The sequence below is a fragment of the Rhinolophus ferrumequinum genome, chromosome 26 (assembly GCF_004115265.2).
Source record: "Rhinolophus ferrumequinum isolate MPI-CBG mRhiFer1 chromosome 26, mRhiFer1_v1.p, whole genome shotgun sequence".
NCBI lineage: Eukaryota > Metazoa > Chordata > Mammalia > Chiroptera > Rhinolophidae > Rhinolophus > Rhinolophus ferrumequinum.
In genome coordinates, this window is record NC_046309.1 from 20,134,973 (window position 1) to 20,157,375 (window position 22,403).

At 33.2% G+C, this 22,403-nt stretch overlaps 1 protein-coding gene across 5 annotated transcripts in view; it reads left to right on the forward strand.

Moving 5' to 3' along the window:
- POT1 (protection of telomeres 1) overlaps positions 1-19,241 on the forward strand; it is a 74,809-nt gene extending 55,568 nt beyond the window's left edge. For 4 of the 5 annotated variants that reach the window (XM_033099305.1, XM_033099302.1, XM_033099303.1 and 1 more), the window contains exons 14-20: positions 1,048-1,204; positions 2,955-3,160; positions 6,770-6,905; positions 11,810-11,898; positions 13,923-14,014; positions 15,604-15,709; positions 17,290-18,904. In XM_033099305.1, coding sequence (XP_032955196.1) covers positions 1,048-1,204; positions 2,955-3,160; positions 6,770-6,905; positions 11,810-11,898; positions 13,923-14,014; positions 15,604-15,709; positions 17,290-17,402 — 899 coding nt within the window. In that variant the 3' untranslated portion in view covers positions 17,403-18,904. The other variant, XM_033099307.1, reaches the window with a different exon arrangement.
- Positions 19,242-22,403: the final 3,162 nt, after the last annotated feature.

Sequence of the window (22,403 nt, forward strand, 5' to 3'; positions counted from 1 at the left end):
ATCTAATCATGAGAAAAAGCAGACACACTAAAAGAAATGACCTCTCCTCAAATTTATCAGTGTCATGAAAGACAAGGAAAAGTGAAGAACCGTTAACCTATGTTAAAGGAGTTTGAAGAGACAGGAAAAGTAAATGCATTGCATGCATCAGGATTGGAGCCTCAATCCAAAAATAAAATGCTAAATAAGAACATTATAGGGACAGTTGGAGAAATTTGAATTCAGTTATGATATTACATTAATGTTAAATGTTCTGATATTGAAAATTGCACTGTATTATGTCAGTGAAATTTCTTGTTTGATGTCAGTGAAATACACAGTGTGAAATATTTAAGGATAAAGGAGTGTGATGTCTGGAAATTATTCTCAAATGATGCGTATATATATATATATATATATATATACGCACACACACACTATATACACACACACACGTATATTAATTGTATATCTGTAAGGTATGTGTGTGTGTGTAGAGAGAGACAAATGTAGATGATAAACGTGGTAAAATGTTAATAAGGTTGACAGTACAACTTAGATTTTGTTGTATCTGTTTGGTTCAGGGGGCTTCAAGTCATAAATGTACTTAATTTTTTTTTTTTTTAATTTATTGGGGTGACAATTGTTAGTAAAATTACATAGATTTCAGGTGTACAATTCTGTATTACATCATCTATACATCCCATTGTGTGTTCACCACCCAGAGTCAGTTCTCCTTCCATCACCATACATTTGATCCCCCTTACCCTCATCTCCCACCCCCCACCCCCCTTACCCTCTGGGAACCACTAAACTATTGTCTGTGTCTATGAGTTCTTATTTCTCATTTGTTTGTCTTGTTCTTTTGTTTTTGGTTTATATACCACATATCAGTGAAATCATATGGTTCTCTGCTTTTTCTGTCTGACTTACTTCGCTTAGCATTATACTCTCAAGATCCATCCATGTTGTCACAAATGTTCCTATATCATCTTTTCTTACCGCCAAATAATATTCCATTGTGTATATATAGATACTTAATATTCTTAATCTAAAAATTCTTTATAGTTCTTACAGATCATCAGTATTTGAAGAACAGCCAACTATGTACTATTTTGAAACAAAAAGCTCCTCAACAATTTCGCATCCGAGCAAAACTGAGGTCATATAAGCCCAGAAGCCTCTTTCAGTCTGTTAAACTTCGTTGTCCTAAATGTCATTCACTGTAAGTATTTTCTATAATAAAACAACTTTTCACTTCATAATATTTGTATATATACCGTGTTTCCCCGAAAATAAGACCTACCCCAAAAATAAGCGCCAGTTAATATAGTCAGACAGACGGTTGCATTTAGTACCTTATGACAATGTTCCAAAAGAAGATGACATGACTCTATTTGAATAAATGTAGATTGTTGTACATGAAAAAAATAAGACATCCCCTGAAAATAAGCTCTAATGCATCTTTTGGAGCAAAAATTAATATGAGATCCAGTCTTATTTTCAGGGAAATATAGTATAAGATCCGGTCTTATTTTTGGGGAAACATGGTATGTTTATACGTATATATGAGTGTGAAGTCCTGGCAATGAGTAAATTTTGATTGAATTTACTAGCTCTGATAAATGCAAACAAAAAGCTATGAAAAATATTTGGAGAGACTTTCTCACCTGTCACAAAAAAAATAAAAATTCTTAAAAATAAGCCATTATTGACTAATATTCTTAAATAGAAAAGACTTCCGGTTAGTTGAAATTTTTAATTAAATGATATAGAAAGTCTTGTTGGAATTATTTCTGTCCTGCTTAATAACTACAGTATAGAAATTATTATTTAATTTTTTTTAGTAATTGAGAATTTCTCAGTGCCACAGTCTTTATTATAACATCAATTATTTCATAAACATATAAATAAAATTATAAGACAATGACTGTGTACTTATTAGCTCAAGCCATATTCTGAAAATTATTTTTAATCCCTCTCCTTTTTTAATGCAAGTTGACTGTCTTCCCTCTATATTGTGTGTGTGTGTGTGTGTGTGTGTGTGTACATACATGCATATATACACACAGTCACCTCCATTATATTTGTGTGTTTATATATTATTTGTGTATGCTTCTTTGTTCATTGATACACATATATTCCCCTCCTAAATCTAGGCATTATACTGTTTGTGGAGATTTTTGATCATCACATCTCCTTAAATGAAATGGGGATGTCTTTTACCTGTTTGAGCTTGAAATGGTAGTTGGAATTAAAATATAAATATAGATTTGTAGATAATTCTTGAAGTATTATCAAATTATAGTTCATCAAATTCTGTAACAACTTTTGAAACAGAACCACGGTCTATGATCACTTCTTAAACAAATAAGGAAATTACCTCAGAAAGGTTAAGAGGTATTATCTACAGGTACACAGCTGGTTGGTATCAGAACCAGGATGAGGACACAGACCTTTTGATTTTAGATCATTCCATTTCTACTCTATCATACTTTACCATATGACTTTCTAAAATTATTATTCTAGATTAAAAGGAATTGAAAGTAATATTGGTTTGTAAAGTAGGTGCCCTAGGAAAGTGAGATTGCTTAAAATGGTAAGTGGATATTTAACTAGAGTAAAGGTGGGACAGCTGCATTTTCTCTTCTCGGTGGGAAGTTTAGCATTCTTTACAGAGGAGAACAAATTGGTGCCAGAAACAATTATAAGTAACCTTGGTTTCACAAAACCAGGCAAGGAAATTGCTGGTGGTTAATGTAATTATGATATGGATCTACTTAGACATGAAACATTATCAAATATCTTTCTATTGAATCAGTCATTTAATCTGCAAAGTGAATTATCTCCCTATTTTAAAATAAGTAGCTGCCTCATCAGTATAGAAACAATTTTTTTAATTGGATAATTTGTAAAATTTGAATTTCCAAGCATATGCCAATTATTTTGTGTTGTTGCATTGTTGATGATTTTAGGCAAGAAGTTCCATTTGAGGGTGATTTGGATATAATTTTGCAAAAGGGTGCAGCTAAAACCCCAAATACCAAACTACAAAATGCATCATTATATGAATCAAAAATCTGGACCACTAAATATCAAGGAGGACGAAAAGTAGCTATTCATTTTGTGAAAAATAATGGTAATCTCCCACTTTCAAATGATTGCCTAATTTTGGTAGAAGGTAAGATATTTATGTTACTGTCTTACTAGATTACAGATTTTGCTTATGTCTTTGTGTAATTATTAAATATATTTTAGGGGCTACCTAGGACATATAAAGTCAAAATAGTGTTAATTTAAATTTCATAAAATAAAGTATATTATCTATAACAATTAGATTCAAATATATACATACACACATACGTAAATTGATCTGATTGACATTTTGAAATTATACATTAAACTCAAGTATTTACATTTGTTCATTTTGTTAGATTCTTGCATATAATCTTAATCAGATCCAAGCAGATTATTGAGCTGAATAATAATTAAGAGGCTGCTTGTTATTTATAGTTGCTGTTATCTTAGCCTCTGGATGTCACTGTTGTTTTATAAAAGTAGAATGAAAGTCGTGTATTGATAATATAAATCAAGGAAGGGACCCTTGAAACAATTAAAAACAACTTGACATGTTTTGAAAAAATGAAACTTTGAGTCATATTTATTTTTGTATTGCCTTTCCGCTTTTATTTTTATCTAGTATTTATCTAATATATATATACCACATATTTTTTCCATGCCAAATTTAATGTTTCATTATTTTCCTTGAGACTTTTCTTTGTTAATATTCCATAATAAAAGGAAAACATCCTCTTTAATTTGCATTATAGAAATCTTTAGTTTCATTTTATAAATGAATGATCTTTACTAAAATGGATCATGGTCATTTTTATTGCTGACATTTTTCTATTTGTAAAAGTAATACATAATCCTTTCAGAAAATATGTACATATAAGAATACACATGTGTATAAACATTGGTATCATTTTCATGAACATCTCTTGTTTTAATACATCTATAGTATGCCAGAAGCTATTTTAATTAATTTCTGTGTATTAATTCATTTAATCATCACGGCAGTCGTATGTAGTTGGTGCTATTATAAGCTGTTTTTATGCATGAGAAAAACTGAACCACAGAGAAATTTAAGTGTCTCTGTTTTTTGACATAGTAACTCGAATGAACTTCATCTCCCCTTGGATGAAGTGTAATTATGGGATACAAGTAACGAAGTAAATGTTGCCCAATTTCTAGTAAAGTTGTCCTAGTCTGCATCTGCTTTAGCAGCATATGAGATTATTTATTCCCCTACCCTCATCATCATATACTAGCACTTTAAAAACTTGGCTACTTTGAGAATTGAAATGTGATATCTTATTCCATTAGCAATATTTTAATCTGTACCAGGAGACTGATGTAAAAGCAAAAAGACACAGACACAGACACATGCATACAAGAAAAACTGGAGTATTTGTAGGCTGTGAAAATAAAATAAAACCTTGGTTTTAGGAGATTCTGTACGAACTGTCCTTGTAGGGCCAACTGAGAGGATGCCGTGCATACCTCAGGGCTCCCCTATGTTATCCTGTCTCCCACAGAATTCTCTGCTGGTCACATTGGCCTTGAATGTCCAAAGGGAGCTTGAATAAAGAAGTCCTTTAAGCTCCCAATCCTCTTTAATAACCATTCACCCCACAAACTTGCAGTCTCATTTCCTGCGGTGCCTCAATTCCCATCCTACCCTCTAGCCATATTGCACTGGTGACAATTCCAAGTCCCAGTATATTTCCTCTGCCTTTTGGCCATTCCATTGCTGTTCTCTGGCCAGTTTCTGCTCTAGTACATCTTCAGAAATAAACTCAATAATTCCCTTTATTCAGCAATTCATGTGGAATATTTAATGACCACCTATATGTACCAAGCGCTTTTTCTGATTCCCCAGGCAGATTTGAGTGGTTCTTATTACGTCCTGTATGAAATTCCAAAAGAGCACTTTTCTTCTGGTATTTTATTTGTGTTATATCTGTCTGTTTACAGATTTGCTTCCTTATTAGAATGGAAGCTTCTTATGGACAGGATACATGTTCATTTTAATCGATGTATCTTCACCTTGAGTAGTGCACCTGGCATGTAACTGGCTCTCAGCAGATATTTACTGAATAAATAAGTACATCCAAAGAAGTAACATTTTATCTTATAGAGTTTTTTTTTTAAATGGACACAAAAAAAATTTCAATTACAGTTGACATTCAATATTCTTTTATATTAGTTTCAGGTGTACAGCATAGTGCTTAGACATTTATATAAATTACAAAATGATTCCCCACCCCCATAAGTCTAGTACCCACCTGGCACTATACATAATTATTACAATATTTTTGACTATATTCCCTATGTTGTACTTTACATCCCCATGACTATTTCAGAACTACCAATTTGTACTTCTTAATGCCTTCACCTTTTTTACCCCGCCCCCATCCTCCTTCCATCCAGCAACCATCAGTTTGTTCTCTGTATATATGAGTGTTTCTGTTTTGTTTGTTTATTTTGTTCTTTAGATTCCACATGTAAGTGAGATCATGTGGTATTTGTCTTTCTTACCTTACAGAGCTTTTTAATGAAAGTCAAATGAAAGTGTATGTGAAAACACTTTCAAATATAAAAGGGTTTCATCAAAATGTAACATTATTATTATATTTCTGAGTATTATAACCCTAACCAGAGGCTAAGGTTTAACTGCAGCTTGACATGGCAGAACTGTCATTAAGCTGCAGAAAGAGGGATGGAAGCTGAATTAAGTTAAAACACCACAAAGCTTGCTATTCTTACCAAAATGTATCCACCTTTTTTTGAAAAAAGTTTATTATTGGATTGTTGCAAGCCTTTGGTTAATTTCTGGAGTTCTGAAAAAGTAGGATTTAACAGTTTTTGCTAATGTTCTTTTTGCTTTTATGGAGAAGTGTTATTTTTGGCCATCCTTAGTCTGCTATACCAGAAGTGCTTCCCCTCACAGTGAAATTTTAACGTTACATATTTTATGCAAATTTTGGGAAATGCACAGAAGTATTTTGATAAATTATATTCTCTTTTCCTGGAGAGGAATGGTTATCAAGCTAAGTAAAAAGCACACCAGAAAATTTACCAGTAGCTTTGAGTTACAGAATATCCTTCTGATAACAGTGCACTATTGGGCACAGTTTCTTTTCAGCCAACATGATGGCTTAATCTCCACTCTGTCATAGAATTGGGGTGATTGTGATGGTTTTCCCAGGAAAAATGAACAAACGTTGTTCATGAATTCATATTACATGAACTATTTGCATCTATAAATTTAATGTTCACCTGAAAATTTGAAAGGTTTATTTCAAACTCAGGACTAAATTTGCCTACACATCAGTAGTATATAGCAAATTTAATAAGGAGGACCTCGTCATGCTTTGGCTCTCAACTTTATTATCTTTTGATTTTTCTGAACCAAAGTGTTCCTGGCATAGAGAGTAATTTGTATAAGTTTAAGAAGATGATTAAAATTTCTCAAGCCATATAGTTGCTCAAGTCTCAGCATTTTTGTGCGGTGGTTTCTTTAATCACTGTGTAGGATCCTAAGTTCACAAATCATTATTTTTCACAATAAATGTATAAATGAATTAAATCTCTAAATTCATTGTTTTCATTGTCTTTTTCTGTCATTCCCTTTAGTCTTTTACTGTACCTCATGTGTTACTTAATGCTTTATTTTGCTTACATTACATTTGTACTACTTAAAGGGTTTATTTATTTTCTTTGATAGGAGGTACACTCTATGAAATCCAGAAACTCGCAAACAACTTTCATAGTATAATTCCTGTGAAATCTGGCCGTAGAAAACTGGAAGTCCTTGACCTTTCAGCACCATTCCTTATACAAGGAAAAAAACATCACTATGGGTATGTTTTCAATTCTGGGATTCTTTGGAATTAAAAATTGTTTAAGAGTAATTTTTACTTTTATTATCTTATCCCACTTATTACTATTAGATTGGTGCAATAGTAATTGCAGTTTAAAACGTTAAAAATAATTGCAAAAACCACAATTACTTTTGCACCAACCTAATATATAGTCTGGATGCTTATTGACTACCAGTTTATATATACTAGATTTTTCGTATGTATTTCTTCTTTTGATAGCACATATATAGGACCTACCCTAGGCTAGGTATAAGGCTATCCTAGAGGCCAATTATCATTTATTTTCTTTCATAAGGATTTACATACTCTTTACAGAGAAAGGTTCATAGCTGCATTCTAATAAAAGTTAAGTGGTTGAATTCCAGAATTACTGTGCCACAAGGTTACAAATTAGTTGTCACTAAGTAATTGGAAGATAGCAGAATACATTAGGAGCTAGAAACAGGTTTTTAGGTTTGGAAGGAGGCAGTGGAGATAAAATCTCCTTTGCTTCTCGGCTTGATGAAACAATCACCCTGAAAATACTCTGTTTAGAGAAACCTTGGATTATAGAATACATCTTGTACCATCCTTCTCCCTTTTGTATTCCTGTTTGTAGCAATTGTTACTCATTGTTATATTCGTAATACATACATCTTGATTTCAATTGAAAGTCACATAGTGCAGTCATGATCTCTCTCTGATTGTGACCGCTGAGGTCATTGGTAGGCAGGTGGAGATTGTCCTGGGTTCTGATCCATATACAAAATACATATCATAGAACTTCAACTATAAGTTGGAACTGGTGTCACTGAGTTAAATCCCTGGTTTATAGCTATTTTTACTCTAATCTGCCCAGTGCCTATAATTGTATCTTTCATTGGACTCATGACCTCAGAATCAACTTTATCAAGGTGTATAATTAGTTCAAAACTAAAACTATCAAACTCTATTTGTTTCTTTTTAATAAATCACTAACATGGCCCTTCTGTCTTTCATGTGCCCATCCTCACTTGTTCTTTCTCTCCTCTCCCTGTCTTCTCTCTTGCCTTCCTAGCATCAGTCACCTTGGCCAGTCTAGAACCAGGAAAGCAAATAATTAGTTATAAGCTTTGGAATATCCTTCACTTACTAGAAGGCTAAAATAAAGTTCTGTATGACTCTCAACTTTTCCCCGATTTTCATCATAAACCAAAAAATTCTGCTCACGTTCCATATTTTAAGACTTTTTTTAGATTTTTCCATTACTTTCATTGTCGTCAGCAAAAGGTAATGTATCTTTTTATTGACTTTTCCCTTTATTTTTAATTATGAAAAATAATTTTAACTACATACCAATATCAAAAATTACGTCATAAACAGTTATGTATCCTCCACTTAGATTCAACAAATGTTAACATGCTAACATATTTTTCAAGTCTTTGTTTTTTAAAAATAAAGTTGTACAGAACAGAAGAAACACCATACCAGTCCCTTCTTTCCCTTCCTTCTCAGAAGTAACTGCTTTTCCAAACTTGGAGTCAGCTCTTCTCATCACTGTTTTTATGCTCTTAGAATAATATATGTGTGAACTTTTAAGGAGTATAAGTGTATTATTTTGTGCTTTTAAAATTTATGTAAACCGTTTCATAGTATGCCTTTTCATTTTGCAACTTGCCTTTTTCCTTCACATAGTATTATTTTCAAGATTTATCCATATTTATTCATGTAGATTAGTAATTATTGTTTATATAGAATTTTTATTTCATATAAAATATATTATGGTTTATTAATCCATTTTCCTATTAATGGATATATGTTATTTTCATTTATTACATTTACAGGCACTGCTAAATGAAGTCCTTTTATATATTTTATTACGTATTTCCTTTGTCGTAATATAAGTTCACTAGATCATGCCCAGTATTTATTTTTAACGATATGATATGTGATGGTGTGGCATGATATGGTATAAAATGGAATAAATCAAAATGGTTAACAGAGACCTTTTTACTTAGTAATGGTTAGTATTGTTTCCTAAACTTTTGTTTCAATTGTGTGTATGTTATATTCTGGGTCATGATATAAAATAAATTTCTTACTGTGAGTTCTTGCCAGAAAATTTGAAAGTTACTACAGTAAGGTGTTTATAATTAGTGGTACGCATATTTTCTGCTTTATTGGAAAATACCAAATTGTTCTTCCAATGATTGTAACATTTTATGGTCCCATCAACAGTGTGTGCGAGTTTCACTTTCCCTCAAGTTTTCTGTCACTTAGTGCAGTTTTGTTACACTGATGAGCATCAGAGGGTATCCATGGCGTTTTGATTCGCATTTCCTAGATAACTAGTGAGTTTAAACAGCCCTCATGTTTATTGGCTATTCAGGTTTTCTATTCTATGAGTTTTATATTCATACCCTTTTACCTGTTTTTCTATTATCTGGTCTCTGTTTTGGTGCTTGTGTGTTTAACTGATTGTAAGAATTATTTCTAAGTGAGAGATACTATTTTGTCAGTTACATGTGTTTTAATAAACTTCTAGTCTGTCTTGTACCTTTTAAAACTGTAGTTTCTTCTGTTTAACAGATTTTTTAAAACATTAATTTAGTCACATTTACCAAAATGTTTGTCAAAACTTTAAAGGTTTTATAAAACTTTACTTAGATTTCTGGACCTGATGCTTTTTTAAAGAATTTAAACTAATGCCTAAGTTTTTTGAATAGTTATGCATCTTTTAAGGGTTTGTTTCTTATTGAATCTCTTCTATTAATAAAAATTTCTAGAGCAGTGTTCATTTATTTTTTTGATTTAAATTTATTGACATACAATTGTTCATAGTCCTTCCTGATGATTTTTAAATCCCCACTTTGTTCTTGAATTCATGAAATACTATTTGCACCTTTTTTTTCCTTGATTTTTTTTTTCCAAAGCAAAAAGCTTTTATTTTTGTTGATGCTTTCTATTGTGCTATTGTTACTGTTCTTATTTTCTTCTTTTACTTTGTTTAGGTTTCTTTGGTCTTTCCTTTTAAAATGTTTTAATTGAATTACTTTTTAATACATTTTTTAATATTTAAGTCTATAATTTTTCTCTTGAAAAAATAACCATGGCTTTAACACGAGATTGATAATGTAGTTTTTCTTAGCACTTCTAAATGTTTCATAATTTCCATTATATCTTTGTCCCATGGTTTAATTTAAAAATTTTTACACATACATTTTAGGTGCTATCTTTTTGTTTGTATTTTGGCTTGATGACTTTATAATCAAATAATGTAATGAATCTTGTAATGATATTTCAAGATTTGTTTAGCTTTGCTTTATCCTAGAATAAGTCCATTTAGATTTTGAATATATTACTTAGGTTTTTTAATAAGAACATGTATTCTTTAAGAGTTGTGTTTAGTGTTTAATAGTATTTAGGTAGGTCCCTTAGACAAGCTCATTAATCATACTCAAAACTTCTTTTTCCTTTGTAATTTTATTGTTTAATCACTTCTTAGAGAGTGTGCGTCGTGTCTTCTGTGATTGTGGTTTTGTGACCTTTCAATCTATCAGTGTGAGCTTTATATATTTTGAGGCCCTTTGCTGGTTCATTCAGGTTCAGCATATTATCTTCCTGGTGAATTAGTTGTTTGGTATATCCTTTGATAATGGTTTCCTCGCTAATCATGATTTTTTGCCCAAAAGTTTGTTTTTTTCACGTATTTTTTTAATACTGTGTCAGGCGTTTTTTTGCTTCCTAATTGTTTGGTATCTTATCATCAACCCTTTGCTTTTATGCTCCTTTCTTGTTATACTTTAGTCAGTCTCATAAATAAATACTTACGACTAGGTTTTAGTGTTTTTTAAATAGATGAGTTTAAAATATGTTAACTACTAATATAGTTAAGTTGTATTTCTGCATTTTATGTTGTTTTTTACTTATAATACTGTTAGCCTCTCCTTCAGTTTTTATTACTATTTTGCTTAGATTTTTCATCAGTCTTCTATTGAATTGAGTTATAAAAATGATTATAATTTTCTCTTTTCCTCTTTTTTCACTTTGGAAGTAATGAATTCTCTATTTAATTTCTATTTGTTACCCTTAATTTTTAATTTGTTATACTTAATTTCTAATTTGTATACTTGCTTTACCAATGTGTAAATTAATACTGCTTTTTTTAATACAGTTACGCTCTATTTTCCCCAGATTACAAATGAAAAGGAGTCTGTATGAACCTTTTGAATATTGATTTTTATAGTATTTGTATTCAAGTATATATTTATCATCGCCTAAACATTATGATGTATTAATAAAAAAATCACTTATACTTAAAATATGTTTGTATATAAATAAAACCAAGTACCTATGCTAAATAATGTATAATTTTAGTATATGTGTAGTTTTAAATAGATTTATATTACGAAGAATAACTATAGTATTAGGCATCATAAACTGTAGACCTCTAAATATGTGCTTGCTGAATATATTACCCCAAATGTTGCTAGCGCTGACATTTCTAGTCAGAATAATTTTCTTATATTGGCTCTATTTAATTAAGACCTTGGCTATTATATATTGTTTACAGAGCCACAAAATGAAAGTCCTTAGAGATTGTCTGTTTAAACTTTTTCATCTTACCAAATAAGGAAATCAGCCAAATTAATTAATAATCTGGATTTAGAACCTTTCTCTTATTCTCAGTTTAATGTTGTTTATTCTGAACCATACTATCTTTTTGATTGTTTCTATTGTAAAAAGCTTATTTTTTGTACTATGCACATAATAATATAGGAAGTGAGTACTTTTGTTTAATAATTTACCTTTTTACATTTTAAACTGTATATTTGAACAGCAAAAATAAGCTATAATATTAAATGATTTCTAATAATAAATTATAATAAATTATTAATAAATATTCTTTTTTTTATTAATTTCAGATGTAAACAGTGTTCTATTTTGAGACCAATACAGAATCTAAAATCCGTGGTTGATAAAACATCATGGATTCCTTCTTCTGTGGCCGAAGGTTGGCTAAATTTCTGTCTTCCATTTTTAACTGTCTTTGAATAAGGTGATCTCACTGATTATATTTAAGTATTTGAGGATATAGTAAAACCATATCAAAGCAAAGGCTGAGCTAAAGTTTAATTTTTCTTAAACAAAACCATTCACAGTGATTATAATAAAAGTATAAGTAAATGTTTAAAATATTGGGAAATTTATTTTCAAGCATCTGCTAGTATCTTTTATTCATTACTCACATTTTAACATTCAGTAATTTGCTTTAGTATTAGTCATTAATCATAAATACAACTTCTCAAAAATCTCTCCAATTCATAGTATCTTTGGATTTAAACAAGTTTTAGAGATAGGTATTAAAACTTTTCACTCAATACAAGAGTTTAGCTGGAATCTTTTTAAATCATGTTCTCGACTCTGGTTGTTCATCCTCAGCTTAAAACTCTCAGTGACAGGGGGTTTATTACATTGCAAGGCAACCTATCCCTTCATTTTTAGGCAGTTCTTAATAGTAAGGCAAAATGTGCCTACCTATAATTTTAACATGGGCCACATTCTATCTACTAGAATTAGAGTAAATCTGTTCCCTCTTCTATAAGATGGACGACTCTGTGCATTTGAAGGTTATCTGTTGACCCTTCCTTGAGTATTTCTCCAAGCAGTCATCTCACATCCCTTGGTACTGTCCCACATTTTTTACTATTTTATTTCTCCTCCTTAGTAAACATTCCACTTTGCCAGTGCTCTTCTCAAAGCTTGGCATTCAAAGCTGGAAATAGGGCTGCAGATGTTGGCCAATTCAGAATATAAAGAAAACCTTTATTTCCCTAAAATTGGGCACTCTGTTTCTACTGGCCTGAAAATTGCATTAAGGAATAATGTAATCTCATTCAACGTTTATGAGATGCCTTACGTACTTAACTCTTATTTATATTAATTAGCCTATGGTAAAATTGGTTGTTATGTCATTTCGCCGCAATTCCAAGAACCTGTCGATAACTTTAAGTAAGGACTTACTACGTAGATATTTATTTCTGTTTGGTTTTGTTTTCTTTCTCCTTTAATCCAGCTATGATACTGCTATCTCGTCTTTTGTTTGTGGTCCAGTGAAATTCCAGGTTACTTTCACATGAGCATCTTGCAATCCTGCTTGCTCTCCCTATCCTATTCTTAATGTAGGTGTGTTTGTCTGTCTGTGTGGTCCCTTCGAGTAGGTTTTAACGTTCATACTTCTTGGTTTTAGTTCACAGTTTAAACCTATTGAGACCTCTTGACTCCTAAAACTCAGTTCCTCTGTGTTAATACTTTCTGTCATGTCTGTGCCCTGATTTATTCTTCTTACTTGCCCTCTTAATTAAGTCTATTTAAATAATGATTCCACAAATGGAAGACAATATTCCATCCTACAAACATGTTGAAAGTCTTCCATTTCCAAACATAAAGTAAGATGATCATTTTAACCTATACATTTTCATATGATTTAATTTAGTATCTCATTTTCTTCTTTTTTCCTCATCTTCAATTATGAAATCCCAGATTCTGACATTTTTGTCCATTCAACCAAATGGTATCTCTTAAAAAATGTGATGATCCCTATGCTTATAATGCAAAAAGAAGAGACGTGTTACATAATCATAAATAATGAACTGCAAGTGATTTTTTAGAACATTCTAGGATTTTAATTTTGTCTTTGATAAGGCTAACATGCAGTGAATTGTATTTCATGAATCAGTTTTTATGTTTTCTATCAAGATCGACTCATTTTAAAGATACATTATTATTTAATCAGAAAAGATACAATTGTTCATAAGCCATAGCTCCTATATAGGTATAGTGTAATGTTCCAAAGTGGACCTGCTAAAATGAGTTTTAATATATTGATATTAGAGAACAAAAAGGCATAAGTTCTTTTCTCTCTTGAATTACTTTAGTAAACAAAATTAACAGGTACATACTATCCTAAAACAATTTTCGATTATAAGGAATAAAGGGTTCATATGATTTGTTTGGTCTTTTTTTTCCCTTCACTAGTACTGGGTATTGTACCCCTCCAACATGTATTTGTGATGACATTTACTCTTGACGATGGAACAGGAGTATTGGACGCTTATCTTATGGATACTGTAAGTAACAGAGGTAGTGAAGATTTCTCTAACTAAAAAGAATACTTTTTTTGATTTTTAATAAATTTATTCATGCCTACTTTATTACTGAGAAGACTTAAAGCAACTTAGAAAAATGAAATACAAGCACATAAATCTTAAGTTGTCTATGTGTTTATCTCTTGGTTTGACGCTGTAAATCTTAATATCCAAACAATGAAAAATTGAGTAGGAATTGGAGGAAAGAGTCCTTCTCTGTACCGTACAGAAGTTGTATTCCAGGAGCAAAGACAGAGGTATGGCCAAACCTTCTAGGCATTATCTGTCAGCATTCACTAGGCTTGTTAAGCCTCCACAGTTCTTATTAAAGGGAACAAAATTACTTTGATAGGGAGTTACACTGGATGAAGCTAGGGAACTGTCCACAAGACCATCTTCATTTCTGACGTTTCCAGATTTGAGGTTTCCCAAGACCACCCTCTCTTCTGGCACCAGTCACAAGTTCAAAAGTCCCCAAGACCACTCTGAGTTTTGATAATTCACTAGAAAGACTTACAGAATTGACTAAAAGCTGTTATACTCAATGTTACAATTTATTACAGCTAAAGGATACAGATTAAAATCATCCAAGGGAAGAAAGAAGGGCATAGGGCAGAGTCCAGGAAACTCTCAAATATGAAACGTTCATTTGTCCTTTTTCCATGGATTAGAAGGCAGTGTTACTTTCCTAGCAACAATGTTTAACAGTACACATGGAGTATTGCCAACCAGGGAAGCTCAACTGAGTTTCAATGCCCAGAGTTTTTACTGGAACTCCATCATGTATGTGGTCATGGTTGACAATACATGCAACTGATCTCAGTCTTCATCCCCTTCAGAGGTCAAACTAATACTGCATGACACAAACACAAACACCTTACCCTAAAATCACATCGTTAGACTATCCAGTGTGACCCAGCATCCTCAGGCAAACCTGGACACTCCCATCAGGCATGATATTCCAAGGGCTTAGAGGTTACCTCCCCGAGGCTAAGGGCAAAAGCTGGTAAAGTTAAATATTTTACTACACACATTGGAAAAGAATCTCAGGTAAGGTTGAGAGGAGAATTTTTCTCCTGCCTAAATAATTCATTTATCCATTTATTAAAAATATTTGATGAGTACCTTCTATGTGCCAGGCCCTGTTCTTTGGAATAGGGATCTATCAGTGAGCAAAGCAAGCCAAATCCCATCCTGAAGTTTATAATCTAGTAGCAGAGAAAGAAAAATAAATATGTACTATATGTTGTACTCTTAAACTTAACACACATCGTAGGCACTCAATGTACATAATCAAGAGTATCATAAGCCTTGCTGTTTTCTGATCATTATTTTCATTAAAGTCAAAGCAATTTAACTTGATTTTATATATATATATATATAAAAACTGTTTTTAGATTAAAGTAGTAAGTCAGATAGTAGGATTCAGACTAGCACTCTATGAATTCTAAAATCTTGATAAAAGTGACATAATCTAGATTATTTTAGATAGTATTGAAATACTTTTATAGTAGAACTTTAATAAAAGATTAAGATCATTCATTTCCTTTTTCGTCTATAATTTTTTTAAGGGCGAATTCTTCCATATTGCACCATCAGAAATCCTAAACAGTGATGACCTTCAGCAAAGTATGGATACGACCATGGATATGTTATGCCCTCCAGGAACAAAAATTGGTAGGCAGTATTTTAACAATCCCATTCTTTTTTTTTCTTAAAGTAGCACCTGGCATATATCTAACCTATGGACTGTTAGAGGTATAAAAACTTTGAAATATGAATCCAAATAAGTTACTAAGCAGTGATTGATGACTGCATAATTTACCTTTTGGTGGAGACAGTGGCAGGGATAAAATGGGTATGAATCATAATTCCTGAAATGAAAAGACTTTTCAAATATTTTGAACTATAATAAAGGGGAGGCAGTTTTGATCACAAACACATTTGATACGATGTTTGTGCATACAAACATTTTAGTTAAAATCATATTAATGGATGAAATTTTGACAAACATTTCCTATAACAAACTCCATTTGGCCAATTTAATACATTGATGAATTTTCTACTCATTATTAACTAGTTTCAGATTTTACAAGTTTTTGTTTTACTAATTCTTTTTATCAGCTTTGGTCGTTTGCTATATAATATTTGATTCATCAAGGAGATCGTCAGGTCAAATTGTATCAAATATACCCACTGCCACTGAGTTTCCCTTTTGTGGCCATTATTTCTATTTATGTTGAAACTTGCAGATGTAAATCATATTAAGACAGTTTAACTCTTTATCAGTTCTTTCATCAGTAACAAATTTTACCAGCTGCAGATTTAACTGTTAACAGTTTAATTTTTATAGGTTATTTTTAATCAGGCTTTATTTTCCCCTGGTCAATCTTTGCATTTGGTAACAATTCCAAAAAGATAGTTTTTATACTGTAACAAAGTTTAACGTATACCTTTATTTGATGTCAGTTTTAATTTTGACTGTTGGATTCTTTTTGATAGATTTCTGGAAATAAAACTTCCGTATCAAAAAGCACAGGCCTGGTAGACTTCTGAGACATAACGCAAAGTTGCTTTTCAAGAAGATTTGACCTATTTATATTATAGTTCTACCAGCTGTGTAGGAGAGTGCCTGTCTTCTTGACCTTTGCCGATATTGAGAACTAGATACATGTCTTTCACACTTGAACTTGAAGAATCATTGAGAAACTTTTCTAGATGTTGTAAATAGCTTCACTATGGTTATAACCAAAGCGTGGAAATAGCATCTGTGGCCACTAACTTTGCCTTGACTCAGTCAGTACTTGGTACCTGATGGTAGTTTCAGCTTGACAAATGTAAGGGCTTCAGCTGGATCTCTAACTTCAGGATTAGTTTCTTTGCAGTCAACCAAGAGAAAAACAAACAAACAAACAACCAATAAAACAGGGAGGTCAGTAGCGGGGGAAAAGAGGAATAAAAATTGGGAATGATGAGATAGCTTACTACCTTCACTGTCAACATTCTGAAAACCCCACATTTAATGACTTTTTCCTGTTCTTAGGAAAAAATTTAAATTGGTTGGAATTGCTGCAAAACAATAACCTGAATCCAATATGTAATTTGTAAGAGTAGATAATGTTAAATTTGGTAAATGTATTTATTTGCTTTTCAAGCTAAATGTTAATTTTTCTAGCTAAGCATTATGCTTAGATACCTATTTCAGAGTTATTTGTTTAGTTTTAATGGGTAAGTAACATTTTCTTTTGGATTTATAGATGCATACCCATGGTTGGAATGCTTCATCAAGTCGTATAATGTCACAAATGGAACGGAACAGCGAATTTGCTATCAGATTTTTGACACCACAGTTGCAGATGATCTTACCTAATATTGACGTTCAGCTTACTATAATGTAAAATATTGTAATTTTCGAAAACATTACTATTTTCTGTGAGATTGCTATAAAACACGTAAAAGATTTACCTCATTAGTTTATTTTCTATTTTAGCTACAATTTTATTTTTTTTTATTTAACAAATGGACATTGTATTATTTTCATGCCTTCTTGTAAGTTAAAAATGTTCCTGTTGCTCAAATATCGAGTATGATAGCTGCTAAGGATATAAAAGAAAGAGGGCATTGAATAAATAAGGACTTGTTTTAATTTACTCTTTGTGGTCCCTTCAGAGAAGCTATTTTGTTACCTTGCACTAGCAATCACTTTTCGTGTTGGTTTTTCCATGTATCAGCCACTGATTTGTCTGCAGTCCACCATCTCTGGTTGAGCTTCCTTTCCTGCCCAGATTTTTATATCAGCAATGTTGATAATTTTAGCCTGGTCGTGGGATCAGGATATGTCCTTACCTTAAATCTCTCAGCTTTGACTGAGTGTACACCATGTAGTAGCTTGTGGTTTTGTTTTGTTTTGTGTTTGTACAAAGGGATCTGCTTAAACAAGTACTCTCGTCAAAGAAATGCTTTTCCAAGTGAGCTACACTGTACTTAAAAGAGTGGTTTACTTTAAGTGGAAGTGGCGGAATTGCTTTCTTTGAGTGCTGATATTGACCAATATAGGCTAAATCCTTTTTTCAGACCAGAATTATGTGTTTTGATTGCTTATTTTTCTACATGATATTAGAAGTTACTCCATTTCACCTCAGCTTAATAAAGTGGTCAGATGTTAGTGACTTACTTATATTACCCTTTTCAAAATAGTCTTATGTGAAATGTATTTCAGATTGAACAGTGAGATGTTAACTCGGGTATATAGTCTACTTTTTATCTGACAATATGTCCAATTTAAAATCATGAATATTCAATTTTATACAAATTCTTCTGTATAATCTCTATATACATAGATTTATGTATGTTATTTGCTAAAGAGAGAGAGTTACAGATCTGTCTAGTTCAATATTGAATAAATGTACACATTTCAACTGTTTCATTTGTTTGCCCTGTTTGAGCCGAGGCATGATTTGTGGCAAAGAATCAAAGCAGGTATGTCAAGATAGCAGGTAGTTAGGACTGTCTGCACACCAGGTACTATGCTAAGCACTTTACATGCAGTTGAGTCTCACAACAACCCATTTTCCTGATAAGAAAACCGAGGCTTGATTGATTAGCTAACTTGACTAAGTTCACACAGTTATTAAATGTTAGTACTTGAAATTAGAACAAAAGCTAGCATGGGCATTTCTGTAAATGAGTCCTGCCTTAAATAGCTGAAGTAACACTGGAAGTAGGAGGAGTCACTGGTATGTTTTCTTACACTAACCAAAGGCTTGTAACACCTTATTGGCAAGAAGGATTGACTGTCTAATTTCCTGCACTCATCATAACTGTAAGTTCTAGTTCCTGAGTATGTTAGCACGTCTCCAGACCTAACTACCCATCTCCGATTTATCAGCTCGTTTGAGACCACGAAAGAGACGGATGCTGCTGTTGGAGGGATTTAAACTCTTGTTTCAAAACATATTCAAGGAAAAAATGTAAGAACTCTAAACTTGAACAGATGCGTTTCAGTCTCGATGGTGTGCTCGGGTGCAAGGGGGAGAGAGACAGCGCCTCGTCCTTCAGGAAGCGCCCAGGTGAGAAGAGTAAGGGACAGAAGGTGCCGCAGGCTCAGTGTCAGCCTGCGCCATCTCCGAGTTAGTAACAAAACTCTTCCTGGGAATCCTCATGACAATAGTCTGTTTCTCTTTCGTTGCCTTTTTTCAATAGAGCCCCACATTGTCATCATTTGTTGTTGTTGTTTTTAATTAAATTTGTTGGGATGACAGTGGTTAGTCACATAGGTGTCAGTCACAAAGTTACGTAGGTGTCAGGTGTACAATTCTGTAAGACATCATCTATATATCACATTGTGTGCTCACCACCCAGAGTCAGTTCTCCTTCCATCACCATATATTTGACCCCCTTTACCCTCATCTACCACTCCCTCCCCCCTTACCCTCTGGTAACCACTAAACTATTGTCTGTGTCTATGAGTTTTTATTAATTTTTCTTGTTGTTGCTTTCAGTTTTGTATCCCACATACGAGTGAAATTGTATGGTTCTCAACTTTTTCTGTCTTATTTCGCTTAGCATGATAATCTCAAGATCCATCCATGTTGTCGCAATTGGCAGTATTTTATCTTTTATTCTGGTTTAGTAATATTCCATAGTGTATATGTACCACATTTTTATCCAATCATTATCGAAGGACACTGGTTGATTCCATGACTTGGCCACCGTGAATAATGCTGTAATGAACATAGGGGTACATATATCTTGACGGATAAATGTCTTCATATTTTTGGGGTAGATACCCAAAAGAGGGATTGCTGGGTCATATGGTAATTCTACTCTTAATATTTTGAGGAACCTCCATACTGTTTTGCATAGCTGCTGCACCAATCTGCATTCCGAACACCAGCAGTTTACATTTGTTTTGTAACTTTCCAGTTTTGAGCAAGAAGAGTTCCATTAACACCTAGTTTATCCACTGCTGATGTATGTGCCTCATGCTGATCAGGAACCCAGAGTATTAGGAGAATTCCGTTTCTGGAGCAACAACTACATGGTAGTTTATTGTGTGCAGCTTTGGGCCCTGCCCACTTAATTGTCCATGTGAATACTGGTAGAGTCCTGTCAGATTGAAAAGTACATAAATCTGAGAATGTGTGTGTATAGCCTCTTGCTCAATTCCCAGTGTCTGCAGCGTCCATCGTTTTCGACACTATGGGGTTGTTCTGTGGCCCTTGCACTGATCCGTGTGAGGAAGGGAGTGCATGTGCTAGAAAATCTGAGGCAGTCGATTGTTCTTTCTGTGGACATGATAATGAGAAACACACTGCCTGCAGACTCTTTCTGTGGCCACTCAGTATATATACTGCTGTATCATAGGAAACTATACATGCCCCACTGCCGTGCACCACTCCCGTTTTTGTAACTCCTGGTCATGTTATACATTGCTGTTCATGGAATTGAGGAAGCTGAATCCATCTGTGTCCACCTGAGAAAGCCGTCGCTGTGGAGGAGGGCACAGGCCACCCCGTTTTTGCATCACTGTAGATCCTGTGTTGTAACTACTTGTGGGTCACAGGAATGGGCCCGAATCCTTTCCCTACTCACTTCCCTGCTGACTGTGCCATTCTGTTTCCGGAGTCAAAGCACAAGCTGGTCACTATTTGTGACTCAATCCAGGCAATTCTCTTCTACATTTTCTGGAAGCCTTCCTTGGTATCTGGGAGGAAAGCTGGGTTCTCCTGATTATTTCAGTGTTTTGAATTTGACCGTGCATTTCAAGTTTTGTCTTTATCCAGAATTTTTTTTTTAATAAAGTAACATGCACTTAGAATTTGAAACAACATAAAAGTATGTAACGTTGAATTAATTCTTGTTCTAACTAGCACCCCAGAGGAAACCTTACATGTATGTAAGTATGTATGTCGTGTGTATGTATACAGAGAGTACCCCAAAAACTGTATACACATTTTAAGAAAGGAAAACTGTGTTAAAATTGTAATAATATATACCGATAACAAAAGATGAATACAAGTCAACATGTGACATCTGCAATTACAGGCGGTGCTCAAAGTGGTTACCATCAGAGTCCAGGCACTTCTGATTACGGCGAACTACTGCTTGAGCAACATTGACCAAAGTGTCCAGTTGTATACATTTTTGGCATCCCTCTATATACATATATGTGTGTGTGTACTTTTTTTGAAAAATAGCATCATCATGCTATAAGTATATTTCTGTAACTTGCTTTTGTCACTTTATAGAATAGACTGTTTTATGTCAATACACATAGAGAAAGAAACTTGTTTGTAACTCTCAACATAACTAATTTTTTAATGGGAAATTCTCTGATTATTTCACTTTCTATTTTTGTAGTGAATTTTGGCTGTTTAAAGTGTTCTATTGTGCCTAATTTGGAATTTTACATTTTTGTAAGACTATATTCATGTTATCTCTTGTTGACTCTTACTACTTTATAGTTATTCATAGTATTGCTTTTTAATATTATTTTAGTCTGTATTTTAGCTGGTGTTATTTTCACTTTAAATAAATCTGGAGCCGCTGGGACCTGGTTTCACATTATCTCCTAGAGGTTTCCAGATGATCAGTATTTTGAAAGCCTGTCCACACGTCCTAATACAGATTAGGATTCTGCCATGACCTAGTTACCTTGAAATATTCTTTCATACTTTAAAGAACTCATTGTGAAAAGAATTATGTTAATGTAAGAAAGGAAAACGCCTCCTGTAATACTTTTCATTATGAAATTCAGGTTCTGCGAAGGCGATGATGTCACACTAACGTTATAGAACATCATTTTAGGGGAAATAAAATATATCTTCCTGTGCAGGCACCTCAGGATCTCTGGATAGTGTCAAAGCCTCCTACCCACTCCAGGAAAGAGGAGGACTAGTCAGCTAATAGCATCTAGGCAGAGTGATCTATCTTCTCTTCCCCTGGTACTTGGAAATAGTATTGGGACTCGCTAAGCAGAAACCCACCAGTGTGCTCAGGTATGTGGGGTCATATCTGTTGGCAGTCAGGAAATGAATCAGTAGCACTATGTATTATTTTTCCCTGCAGTATTGTCATTGAAGCTGTTAGGAAATTTGAGATCACTTACGGTTTCAAAGTGATGATCACCTTACATGGAGATGAATGTCCCTTCCATTCAGGACTGCATTTGATGGGTTGAGAAGTGTCAGGCATCAATTACATGATAAGGATAATGCATCGATGTATATGGAAGCTCGTGTTCAGATGTGCCAGTTGCTGAAACATGGATAGTTCAGACTCCTGAGCTATTGTTAGAAGACGGCAAGATTGTAATGAATTTCCATTTTTTTCCCCTTGAAATCTAGCTCACAAAGTCACATTACTATTG